The sequence below is a fragment of the Nuphar pumila genome, chromosome 7, assembly GCF_984573655.1.
Source record: "Nuphar pumila chromosome 7, dmNupPumi1.hap1.1, whole genome shotgun sequence".
Lineage (NCBI taxonomy): Eukaryota > Viridiplantae > Streptophyta > Magnoliopsida > Nymphaeales > Nymphaeaceae > Nuphar > Nuphar pumila.
In genome coordinates this window covers 96768307-96782047 of record NC_143255.1, presented here as the reverse complement: position 1 = coordinate 96782047, position 13741 = coordinate 96768307, and the positions used below count along the sequence as shown (strand labels likewise).

The 13741-nt window shown below is 36.1% G+C and overlaps 2 protein-coding genes across 4 annotated transcripts in view; one reads left to right on the top strand and one right to left on the bottom strand.

Annotated features, from left to right (window-relative positions):
• The window catches only part of LOC149832555 (putative 1-acylglycerol-3-phosphate O-acyltransferase), a 130290-nt gene that overhangs the window by 23638 nt on the left and 92911 nt on the right, over window positions 1-13741 (bottom strand). The window lies entirely within an intron of this gene.
• Window positions 1-13741, top strand: part of LOC149832557 (kinesin-like protein KIN-7C) — a 32937-nt gene that overhangs the window by 14408 nt on the left and 4788 nt on the right. The window contains exons 11-12 of the mRNA XM_090014569.1: window positions 782-886; window positions 968-1975. Of these exons, the coding sequence (XP_089870695.1) occupies window positions 782-886; window positions 968-1975 (1113 nt within the window). The remainder of the gene's footprint in view (window positions 1-781; window positions 887-967; window positions 1976-13741) is intronic.

Sequence of the window (13741 nt, the reverse complement as noted above, 5' to 3'; positions counted from 1 at the left end):
GGACATTTAATAAGGAGCATGCGTCTTACTTTCTCGGGATCCACTGTTGGAAGTTGAAGGAAAATTTGCATGTCATTACTGTCATCCCAAGCATGTCTGAGTCATGTCCTGTGCCCGTAGCCATGTCTATGCAATATGGTTCATAAACTTCCCAAGCCCATGTTCAATGTTTTTATGCTAACCTAGGATGGTCTTGGTAACCATGCTTAATTTTACAAAAACTTGCTTTTGTCAACATAGAGGGATCCACTGTTGGAAGTTGAAAGAAAACTTGCATGTCCTTACCGTCATCCCAAGCTTGTCTGAGTCGTGTCCTGTGCCCATAGCCATGTCTATGCAATATGGTTCTTAAACTTCCCAAGCCCATGTTCAATGTTTTTATACTAACCTAGGATGGTTTTGGTAACCATGCTTAATTTTACAAAAACTTACTTTTGTCAACATAGACAAGTTTATTTCCCTTTTTGAAACTTTCCAAAGGTTTGGTGTATATGTGAATTTATGCTAAAAATTGGGGCGCTATGTTGAAAATTTCCCATTTTTTTTTTGAATAATCAAATGGAATTGGAAGTCAGCACTAGCATTGTTCCTAGTACATAACTGCATGTTAATCAGGCAAACATTTGATTTGGTTGAATATGCAGCAATAGGCACCAAAATCATATTGCACTATATGAGACATTCATCCATGCTCACACAGCCTAACTTAATTTATAGTGCTTTTTATAGAACTTGGATAAATTTGTTATGATGTTGAAGTTGATGACTAGTGCCTTTGCAGATGGAAAGGGAGATAAATGAGTTGATCCAACAAAGAGATCTTGCTCTGTCTCAGCTTGAGGATTTACTTCAAGTGATAGGCAATGATCAGTTTTCAAGGCCATGGGTATATTTCATTAACTTAATCCGATTGGTATTTCTTATACTATTGAATATTTTATTTATGCTTTTTTATTTTTGTTTCCAGGAAGAATCATGTGATGCTCCAACATCCCATGCACTGAATTCATGTGAAGATGAAGTTTCAGTTTTAAAGTCTTGTGATGGATACCAAGGCCTGAGTTTTAACTTGGAAGTGCTACATGCATCACGGAATTATTCAGTGAATAGGACAGATCATGTGGATTCAGTGAATGGGAAAAGCCTAGTGGATTCATATACTGGTTCCCTTGAAAAAAATGAAAACCGTATTATTCATTCTAATAAGGGTTCTTCTCTTTCGGTTAGTCTAAAATCAACTGGACTGATCCGACATCTAGATCAAGATGGAATTGCTACATATTGTAGTGAAGATTCTGAAATAGAATGCAAAGATGTTAGGTGCATCCAGGCAGATGAATCAGGCACTGGACAGAAGCTTGACTTCAAGATGTTCTCCTTGGACACAGATGAACCAGCAGAAACTTTGGTGATACATGACAATACACATAAAACTAACAATATTCCGAGTGGTGTACAGTTGAAAGACATCATTAGAACAGATTCATCTATTACTCCATTAGATCAGAAACATGAAAATGTGAAGAAAATTACAGAAAATCTACATAGTCCCTATCTGGATGAATCAGTATATTGGCCATTAACCAAAGGATTTGCCAGTTCCAAAGGCTTTAAGTTAACAAGGAGCAGGAGTTGTAGAGCAACAATCTTAACCAGCTCTTCATCTCCATTTTGGGAGGACTATCCAAACAACACACCTAGTAGATTTGAAAAAAACTTTACTGGAAGACCTGAAGTTTTTAGGAGACCATTTGCATTGAATTTTTCTGCAGTACCAGAAACAGTAACCAGAGATGGTTCCCAAAATTGTAATGAAAGTGCTCTTGACATTAAAGAAGCACAATATAGGTTTAAAACTGCTGCTGAAGTGAACGTAAGCAGTATCCACAATTCTGTTCAGGAAATGAAGGATAGGATGGCCAAACTTCATTATCAAAATCAACTCTATGGTGAATGCATGCAAGCTTCTCTTCTGGTAATTGCTAATTCTATTGAGATACTTGATAGCGTCCATTGAGTAATGAGATTTTATGCTCTTTGTTGTTTGTTTGGGTGTCCCATTTCCTCAATAAGGTTTCCATCATCTTTAGTTATCATGGATATTTTTTTGTGAATTTCCCATCCTTTGTAGTTACTTTCAAAACTGACTAGGCTTATTTTCTATTCTTGATAACATCTTATGATTATCTGTCCGTCAGGACATACATCTGATTATTTTCTTGGTTTTCTTTATCTTTATTTTAATCTTCTCCATGAAAACTAAAGAGGTGCCAATAATGGAGCAAGAAAGTTGTTTTAGAACTGCTTACAGAGATCATGCCTCTAAAAGTGAAAATTAACTTGTTCAGCCTACAATATTACGTTAAGTTGGTAACAGGAATCTGGTTAATTTGGAAGTTACATATCATTGGCCTAAAATGATACCTTGATTCTTGGTTTGCTAGTATTAGTTCATGGTGAGTCTGAAAGCTTTACAGTGGTACTAAATCTTGGGAAAATATCTAAAAGTTGGGTGCTAGAACTAACTTTTTAGGCCAATGTACCATTTTTATCTGGTAGGTCGAATTCTTTCTTTTGACCATTCAAATCTCCTTTTGAAATTGAATAGATGTAGTGGCAGGAGGCGATTTATTGCTTTTGATAGCCCATGCTTGCATTTCTCTTCCCTATTTTTTAGCCTTTTCTAAGCTATGATAGCTATCTATATAGTTGTCTCCTATATCACCAACATTACCAGTGTGTGCCTAGTTTTAATCATAGGCTAGAGGATGCTAGAACTATAACCTGACTTAGGTAGTAAATTTATTGATAGGTTTATCAGTGTTATGATTCAGTTCAGCATTGATGGTTTCTGACCAAATACACTGACTCCTCTCATATAAATGGTTTTTCTCTTAGATTAGAGAGGAAGCTGTCAATGTAGGCTCTGGTTTCCATCCACCGCAAATCCAGAATTTTCCTTGGATCCAAAATTTGGACTGGCATTGCTACCAGTAGTAGGAAACTTAAAGATCCAAGAATTTTAGAGTCAGTTGCAATGTATATGTACCCTGAATGTTTGTAGCTTTAGCCTGTCTTGTGTTGTATGGAATAAAATTTCTTTTATGTGTATGGGATGTGCTAGTGCCAGTTCATATTGGTGACTGTGGTGTTTTGCTACATTATTATTACTTTTTTAATAGGTATATTGTTTGTTAATGGGGCTAAGATCTTGCTAGGGCTTCTATGTCAAGAAAGATGATGATCTCAGTGGCCCTAGGCTATGTCACAGGGACTCGGTCAACTGGGTGCCGCACCCGCGTCGACACGATGCAATGCGGGTGCGGCACTCGGTGCGGTCAACCTTACCCTGGGTGTGGTCAATGCACCCAGGGTCATTTATGTCCAACTTTTGGACTTTATATATATATATATATATATATATATATATATATATATATATATATATATATATATATATATATATATATATATATATATTGCCGCACCCCCGCACCCGCACCCATGTGACATAGCCCCTAGGCTATGTCACATGGGTGCGGGTGCGGGGATTCGGCACTTCCAAAAAACCCGGGTGCAGGGGTGCGGCAGGGGCAAAAATGTAATATATATATATATATATATATATATATATATAATCCACTACTCAATATGTTCAAATTCAATTAGAACTATAGTTTTCTATAAAAAAATATACATGAACAAACAACATATTTCACAATTTCTAGTGTGAATGTTACCATCACGGTATAATCATCTGGAAAAACCAATATCCAGTAAAGCATAGCACAGTACCATAGTGTATCTAAGAAAATAAGTTGTACAGGGATTAAATATGCAATACCCCTGGACCCATGTGTGCCAAAAATACCTACAAATTCCCTATGTTATAGAATATCCATAAACACGCATAGATTTCCCTTCTAATAATTAGGGGTGTGATCAGTTACAATCTATATTGCAAATCACAACATATGTTTTAATACTTAAAAAGATAACTCCTTGACATTTCATGTTCATCACATTTTAGGTAGCATAAAATCTCATACTATCTCGACCGATATAACTCTTACTTGCATCCAAATGTACAACACTATTCATTACACAGTTATGATGGGATAAGAACTAAGCAAGTGAGAACAACTAATAAAACATATCCTTTGCTGTAATGCAGGTGTTGCAGACAGATTTTCGACCATGGATAAAACTGCAAACCCGCAGTCATACACAACTATACTTTGAGATACAAAAGAGAACACCGATTAGTTGAGGCAAATCGCAAACATTTTTTCAATTTTAATTTAGGATAACTAAATCGTAGATTTCTATTCATGGATTTCATACAAGAAGAAAAAAAAATGTTTTGTTGCCGATACTCAGTCCGTGATTTCAATCTTCGAGTTTTTTTTTTGGGTCCATAGCAGCCGAAATCCCCAAATCTGCCGATTTGGGGTTTACGACAGCCCTTAAAACTCCTCTTTTGATTTGGGGTTCAAAGCAACCGAAACCCCTAAATCTGCCGATTTGGGGTTTTCGGCAGCCATTAGAACCCCTCTTTTTTTCTTTCAAAATCCTTTATATTTGGGGTGTGTTGCAACCAGAGTTGCCAGTCGAGGAAGCGGGAAGCGATACGGGAAGCGGAAGCGGGAAGCGGGAAGTGAGGCACTTCTAAAATTTTAGGAAGCGGGAAGCGCGGGACGACTTAGGAGCGAACCAGGAAGCGTCTCGGAAGCGTCTCGGAAGCGACCTAGGAAGCATCTCGGAAGCGACCTAGGGAGCGAACCGGAAGCGACCTAAGAAGCGAAGAAGGAAGCGACATAGGATTCGAGTGAGAAGCGAATAAGAATCGAAAGGGAAGCGAAAATGTAATTATATATTTTTATTTTATCAAAAACTAAGATTTATGTCATCATTGACAAAATAAAACATGTATATAGACAATAAATAATATAAGTTGTAATTATCTAACAAATGCATCATATTGCAACTGTCAAGCATTTAAAAAATTATACATCAAAGGAAGATCATAATTCACATTCTTGTTGTATATAAAAGTTTTTAAGTTGGACTACTCCAACTACATCATAAAAAAAAATAATAATTCAAGAGTTCATTAATCTGTCATCTTTCTCTTCCCCTTCAAGTCAGCAATAGATCGCGAACTTTCTGCATCATGACGTGCTTCTTGTCCTCCACGACCATGTCTTCTGCTCCTTCCTTCATTTCTTATAATGAATACGTTAAAAAATTAAAATGTTCAAAAACCATAATTTAAAATATAAAAAACACAATATCAACATACCTTGCCTAGGTCTCCGGCTAAAGAAACGATCAATCCGACCATGAGGAACTGATGGTCGCTCTTGTATATTTGCAGTTCTACTAGCTTTGATGGATTGATTTGTATCCTCTTCAACTTTATTTGTACGTATAATTATTGGAGGTAATGGAGCTCTTGGTTGTGCATCTTTATGTTTGGATTTGGAAATAGTGCTTGATTGTTGTGCACTATCATCCAAATCTCTCCATCGCATATCCTCTAATCTCAACGCATTTTCTTCTACAATAGGAAGTTCTGGATTGATATCCTATTTTCGACTAGGCCCTTCTTTATAGCGATTGTTGCATCTTTTATAACAAGAATACAAAATATGAATGCTAATAAACAATCAATGATAAAAAAAGAGAAAAAAAAATACCAAAACAAAAGTACAACACAGTTTAATTATACCTGTCAATCAATCGAAGATTTGAATGAATATACACTAAGGTATCAGCACGATCTTCATTGAGCCTATTTCTTTTAACATTGTGAATGTAACTATAGGTGCTCCACACTCTTTCTGCAGAAGATGTGCTAATAGGTTGAGATAAAACCTTAATGGCTAATGCTCTCAACTCCGGTGTATCACCACCATAAAAACGCCACCAATTAAGCACTGACATTGTAGGATTCAGTGCATCTATTCGTGCTGCATTTCGGCTAAATCTTCCATTTCTTGATGCAAAAGCCACAAGTTGTGACCTATAAAGTGTAGATAACTCTTCATTTCTAGAAGATATGACTTCAAGCGCGAGCATTGCACCGTCTAAGATATCATTATCCTTTTCTGCAAAAAAAATGTTTAGTAATTATAACAAGAAAATGCAAATGAAATAATAAAATAATTAAATCATTTAACTTTAAACTTTATTAAATAGATAAAATTAATTTTTTACCAGGAGAAACTCGTTTGACCCCTCCTGCTGCTGGGATTTTGAGATACTCCGACTCGTAATATTTTGGAGTAAACATGTGGGCTAGACTATGGAGAGACACATTCATTCTATCCCATCTATTTGAGACAATCTTATGAATCTTTTCATATAAATCGGGTTGTCCTTTTAGATTGTCTTTGATTTCCCCCAACATGTTGTTCATGCCTTCATACACTTCACTAATTATAGGGCCTTCCTGATCACAAAATTTAATCATCTTATAGATGGGTTTTGTAATCAATAATGCTAAACGTACAGAATCCTAATATTCTTCATCAAGAATAGTTGTTTCTGTTGTAACAACCCTTTTTTCATAATTTCATCCGTGCATGATTGCTTCCAATCGCTCCATCTATCTGAAATTACTGTGAGCCTTAAGCTCTCCCTCACATCAAGCAAGCGTTTCAAAGTAGTATAATGTGAAGCAAACCTTGTTTTTGCAATCTTTATTAATTCTAATTTTTCATTGCTTCTAAAGATTGCTAGTGAAATGAAATGGGGATCTTCGAAACACGAGCTTTGATTAACAAGAGCAAGTGTCAAGAATGACACTAAAGCATAACCCTTAAAAAGGGTATAACTGGAAACAAAATAAAAATAAGAATGTATTCTTTATTGATATGAAAAACCAATTGCTTAAGAAGCATTGGAGTAAAATACAAGAGGGGCTGCACCCCTTTATATACACAGCTGAAAGAGGACTCAATAGAGCTGTTGGGCACAGTCCAACAGCTCTATTTAGAGCTGTTGGAATGTGTCAGTCCAACAACTCTATTAAGAGCTCTTGGACTGTGTCAGTCCAACAGCTCTATTGCTAGTCAAGTCTGGACAGGACTTGACTAGCAACAGTCATTCTAGTTCAAACTGAACTAGATGACATAAAGACAAAAAATAAAAATAAAGGAAAAAAAATACAGAAAAGAAAGAAATTAAAAATGTATTTATATATATATATATATAATAATATAATATTATTATATATACATATATGTACAGTTTTACATTTTAACACTCCCCCTCAAACTTACGGTACAATGAGCGAAAGTTTGTCTAAGAGAAAGTGAAATCGGGGAGCAGCGAGAGGCTTTGTAAAGAGGTCTGCTAACTGATATTCTGAAGTGACATATGGCAGATCAATTATCCCGTGTAGATATTCCTCTCTGACGTAGTGACAATCCATTTCGATGTGTTTGGTGCGTTCGTGGAATGTTCTGTTACTGGCAATGTAGATCGCACTTTTGTTGTCACAACACATTTGTGAAGCCTTTGTTGCTTCAACTCCCATGTCAGCAAGCAGTCGTCGGAGCCAAACTACTTCTATGGTCGTGGTTGCCATGGCTCTGTATTCAGCTTCGGTGGATGAGAGAGATACCTTCTGCTGCTTTTTACACCTCCACGAGATTAATGATTCCCCTAAAAAGACACAAAAGCCAGTGGTTGAGTGTCTGTTATTGGGATCACCTCCCCAATCAGCATCAGTATATGCAATTAAATCAAGAGAAGAGGAGGAAGATAAGAAAAGTCCTCGTGAAAGAGAGGACTTGATGTATCTGATAATACGCATGACTGCTCCCATATGAACAGAAGTAGGAGCATGTTGAAATTGACTTGCTGTATGAACAGCATGTGCTATATCTGGTCTGGTAATGGATAGATAGGAAAGTGCCCCGACAAGCTGTCTGTAAGGAGTAGGGTCTGCAAGAAGTTCTCCATCATCAATCTTCATTTTAACATTAACAACTTCTGGAGTGTCAACTTTCTTATCATCAGTAATACCAGACCTGAAAACAATATCAAAAGCAAATTTAGTCTGAGATAATAAATATCCTCTAGGAGAATAAGCAACTTCAATGCCTAAAAAATATCTCAACAAGCCCAAATCAGTCATTTCAAAATGAGATTTAAGAAGTGTTTTGATTGTTTCAACTCCCTGTTTATCGCTTCCGGTGATGATCATATCATCCACATAGAGAAGAAGCACAATGATCCCTGCATCAGAATTCTTAATAAACAAAGCAGTGTCAGTTAAACAGAATTGAAAACCAATATCAATCATAACACGACTAAACCTATCATACCAAGCTTTTGGTGCTTGTTTAAGTCCATAAAGAGCTTTTTCTAAGCGAAGGACTTTACCCTTAGGAATACTTAGACCAGGAGGGGGTTCCATATATACTTCTTCAACTAGCTTTCCATTTAAAAAAGCATTTTTGACATCCATTTGAAAAATAGACCATTTTTTGATAGAAGCTAAGGCAATTAAGGTTCGGACAGTAGTCATACGAGCCACCGGAGCAAAGGTTTCTTCATAATCAATCCCATATTCTTGAGCATAACCTTTGGCTACTAAACGGGCTTTATATCTTTCAAGAGTACCATCACTCTTGGTTTTAATTTTATAAACCCATCGACATCCTATAGTTTTCTTCCCTGGAGGAAGATCTTGAATATTCCATGTAGAAGCCTTTTCAAGTGCATCTAATTCAACTTTCATGGCTTCTATCCATTTGATATCATTTTTTGCTTGAAAATATGTGGATGGTTCTTCGTATGAGTGAATTAATGCAATAACTGCCCTATATGTGGGTGAGAAAGACTCGTATGATACAAACTTTTCTGGAGGCCTCGAGATTCAGGATGATTGTCTAGTTGGAATGTTAGAATATTTCTCAAGTGCACATGGAGTATTAGACTCTTGTCGCCTGGAATATTGAATACTAGTATCTCTATGAACTTCTTCATTTTCAACATTAAGATCAAAGTTACAATCAAGGTCATATTCATCAGATGTTGATGTTAGATCTAGCAAAAAGGAGTACTCAGTGACGTCTTTTAATTTTCTAAAATCAAAGAAGCTCTCCTTTTCAAGAAAGGAAACATTTCTAGACACATATAGTTTATTATTTTTGAAGTCAAAACATCTATAACCTTTCTGGTTTTCAGCATATCCTAAAAAAGCACAGGGAATCGCACGAGGGGAAAGTTTATCATTTTTGTCAGTAAATATGAAACATTTGCACCCAAATATTCTTAATCTAGAGTAGTCTGGAGAAATGTTCATAAGTTTTTCAATGGGAGTGATATTTTGTAACGAAGAAGATGGCATCCTATTAATGAGATAGGTGGCAGTTAAGGCAGCTTCTGCCCAAAAGTCTTTAGGGACTTGATTTGCTATTAATAAAGTTCTAGTGGTTTCTATAATATGGCGATGTTTTCGTTCTGCCAGTCCATTTTGTTGAGGTGTATAAGGACAAGATCTTTGATGTGTGATGCCATGCAATTTAAGATAATTTTGAAAATCTGTGGATAAAAACTCTCCCCCTGAATCTGTGCGAAAAATAGTAATATCATTTTGAAATTTGTTTTTAACCATATTATGAAAAGTTTGAAAGTATGAAAATACTTCAGACTTATGTTTGAGAAAGTACATCCACGTATGTCGGGAGAAATCATCGACAAAAATAACATAGTAAACAAATCCTCCTTTAGAAATTACTGGTGCAGGACCCCAAACATCCGAGTGTATTAATTCAAGTGGTCTTGAAGAGAAAAAGGTTCTGTTCTGAAATGGCAATCTTTTCATTTTGCCGAGAATACAATCTTTACAATCAAATGATTCAGAGTTACAAAATTTCCCTAGATTTGAAAAATGTTGGATTTTGGCTATATGTGGGTGACCAAGTCTCTTATGCCACAGTTCCAACTCTATTTTTTGAATATTATAACAAAAAGCTTTCTTCGGCATTTTCAAAAAATCCATGTAATAGAGTCCTCCTTCTCTATGGCCTTCCCCAATCAGCTTGCCTGACTGGCGATCCTGTACCCAACAACCATGAGAAGAAAAAGAAATATTACACCCATAATCAGAAATTTGAGATACAGATAAAAGATTTAAATTTAATTTGGGAACATGTCTAATTTTTGGAATAAAAAATTTTTTTGTTTTATAATTTTTTTTCAAAATCTCCTATTCCTTCTATTTCAAGAGAAGTCCCATCAGCAGTAAAGACCTTTGACACACTTGTTTTATTTTTAACACATTTGGATAGACTTTGATTATTTGGGGTCATATGAAAAGATGCACCAGAGTCAAGAAGCCAAGAAATTTTACCTAAATCAGAAAAAGATGAGGCTGCTGCGCCGGTTGAAGCTTCAGATGAGGAAGAGGCACCTTTGATGAGAGGCTGAAGGATCTCCATTAGTTGGGCCAGAGAAACTGGTGCATCCTGATCTTTAGGCTCCGATCCAGCAATTGCAGCTCTTTTTTCTCTCAGCTCCTTAAGTTTGGGACATTGTGGCCTGTAGTGTCCCGGTTCATGACAGTGATGACAAATAACTTTCTTCTTATCATAGTCACCATTTTGTCGGTTAAAGTGAGGAGGCCTATATGATCGAACATGATTCCCTGGTCTAGACACGGCTAAAACGGAATCATCTTCAATTTTTAAAGAACCTTTCCGGAGACGATTTTCTTCCATTGTTAACTCTTCAATAGTTTCAACAATAGAAGGAATTTTTCCCCGGTGAAGTAGGGCCGATTTAGTGGTTTCAAATTCCGGCCTTAATCCAGTGATAAACTGGTAAAAATGTTCAACATCGAGTTGTTTCTGACGAAGCTCGATGTCTTCGGCACAATGCCACTTTGGTTCTAAAAGGGAAAGTTCTTCCCAAAGTTCGGACAACCCATTGTAATATTCACGAATAGTTTTGTCTCCTTGTGTCATCATTCGAACTTTTTCTTGGAGGTTGCACACGTGTGCAATATCTTTAAGGGAATACATATTCTTAAGGTATTCCCATGCCTTATCGGCATGATCGAATTTGGCAAGACTTGAGCATTTTTTAATGTCAACGCTATTGATAAGCCATGACATTATCTTCGCATGAGATATTCTCCATTCTTTCCATTTCTTCTCGTATGAGGCAATAGCCTTGATTTTCTCTTCTTCCGATAGAGGGACGTCTTTATCTCCCTCCTTTTTAGTAAGAGATAGCTTAGGTTCCGAATCGGAACCATTCACAATCCCCCATAAGCCTTTTCCCCATATATGGTGCTTCATGATTGAAGCCCATGTTACATAGTTCGTATCGCTTAGTTTCATAGGCATGATGGTGACTTTATCATTGTCATCCATCGATTACAAGGAGAGAAAGAATAGGGATAGAAGAGAAACAAGAAGGAAAATGAGAAAGAAAGAAAAAAAAAAAAAACAATACAACAAGATGTGAAATCTTCTCCAATGAAGTGATAAAACACTTCTCTTCAAGTGGCAAACACTTTTGCAAACGGGCACGGAAACCGAGGCAGCTTTTCCTCAAGATTTAGTACTTCCGCGGCTCTGATACCATGAAATGAAATGGGGATCTTCGAAACACGAGCTTTGATTAACAAGAGCAAGTGTCAAGAATGACACTAAAGCATAACCCTTAAAAAGGGTATAACTGGAAACAAAATAAAAATAAAAATGTATTCTTTATTGATATGAAAAACCAATTGCTTAAGAAGCATTGGAGTAAAATACAAGAGGGGCTGCACCCCTTTATATACACAGCTGAAAGAGGACTCAATAGAGCTGTTGGGCACAGTCCAACAGCTCTATTTAGAGCTGTTGGAATGTGTCAGTCCAACAGCTCTATTGCTAGTCAAGTCTGGACAGGACTTGACTAGCAACAGTCATTCTAGTTCAAACTGAACTAGATGACATAAAGACAAAAAATAAAAATAAAGGAAAGAAAATACAGAAAATAAAGAAATTAAAAATGTATTTATATATATATATAATAATAATATAATATTATTATATATACATATATGTACAGTTTTACATTTTAACAGCTAGTGCTTTTGAATGATTTGTGATATACTTCACAATTTCTTTACTCTGCAAATATGTTTTTCCCAACCAATGAAACTCATGTGCCAAATCCTTGAAGATCAAATTAAGTGTGTGCACAACACATGGTGACCAAAAAATATACTTGTACGTTTGTTTTAATTCTTCACCTGCTAACTTGCAATTTGCTGCATTGTCTGTAATCACTTGCACTACATTAGAAGGCCCCACAAGTTTAAATCCCGTCTTCAAAAACTCGACAATGTTTGCAGCTGACTGTTGCACATTAGAGAAATCGCTTGCATATAAGAACATCGAGCCAAAATAGTTTGAGGCAAGTATATTTATCAAGTGTTTGTTCTTGATATTTTTCCAACCGTCTGAGACAATGGAAACTCCAAACTCCTCAAACTTTTCTCGAAATTCATTTAACTCCCTGTGAACACACTCTTTCTCACTGTCAAGCAACGTTGTTCGCGCTTTTTCATATGATGGGGGTTTATATTCGGGCACTTTACTAACTGCAGATATCATCTCTTCCCAATATGGTGATCGAAGCACATTGAAAGGTATGTCATTTGCACACAAAAATCTGATAATTTTGTGATCTACATCATCTCTTTCTACATTTTTAAAGGTATCACGAATATCAATTGTTTTTCGGCTTCCACTAGATGATGTAGTCATACTAATAGGCTTCTTCGGAGTATCAATTCTTGATCTCCTCAACTCAAATGCACTTGATGAAACCTCCACTCGACGAGCTTGCCTCTTAATTTTTTTTGTCAATTCTGCATTTTTTGCAACTATAGAGCAAAAGGCAATCCCAACACTTTGTCCCTTTGGAGATCCCATGAGATGTGCAAAAACTCGAGTATATGACCCATGATAAATATTTTTGCAATGCCTGCACATAAAAACTTGGGTTCCACCTTACTTTCCTTGCCCACTCTTCTTTTGTTTCAATACATGGCGCCAGAGCACTGTTGTTTTATGCATGCTAGGTGGTTCATCATCTTGGTCATCTTCAGAATAGTAGTCATCCAAGTCATATTCTTCTTCATCTTACTCATCAAAACAATTTTCGTTTCTGTCCTCAAACTGATATGGACAAGCAGAAGACCTCTTCTTGCCCTTCCCAACACCACTAGATGATTCATGCTCCAAATTGTACAAAGAATCGTCATCGTCATCAAAATTATCGTGATCATAGCTTGAGATGGTCATTAATGAAGCAAAGAACATGCAAAAATATCTGCATCATAAAAGTATAAGAATCATCCTAAAACACTTTAAAAAAGCTATTATTAACAGTAAATGATGGAGAGTGAAGAACACAAATCATTACTCATAATTTACCAATTACTAAAACAAATAAATAAACATCATTTAAGGAGGTGAAAGATCTATGATTCTATAATATACTATGATAAAGCAAACAAAATTTAAAAAAAAAAGTTCTTTCAAAAGTTTGCATTTATGAAAAAATGCCAAAATAAGATAACATAACAACGAAGAAAAACAAAATTCATATTGGCCGATTGTTACTAGCAATAATGATATTTATTTAAAATTTTAAACAACTATCTGCAGCATACTAGTTGCCCTACTCTTCTGATAGAGTAAATGAGCCGAGCCTGGGTGTGCCC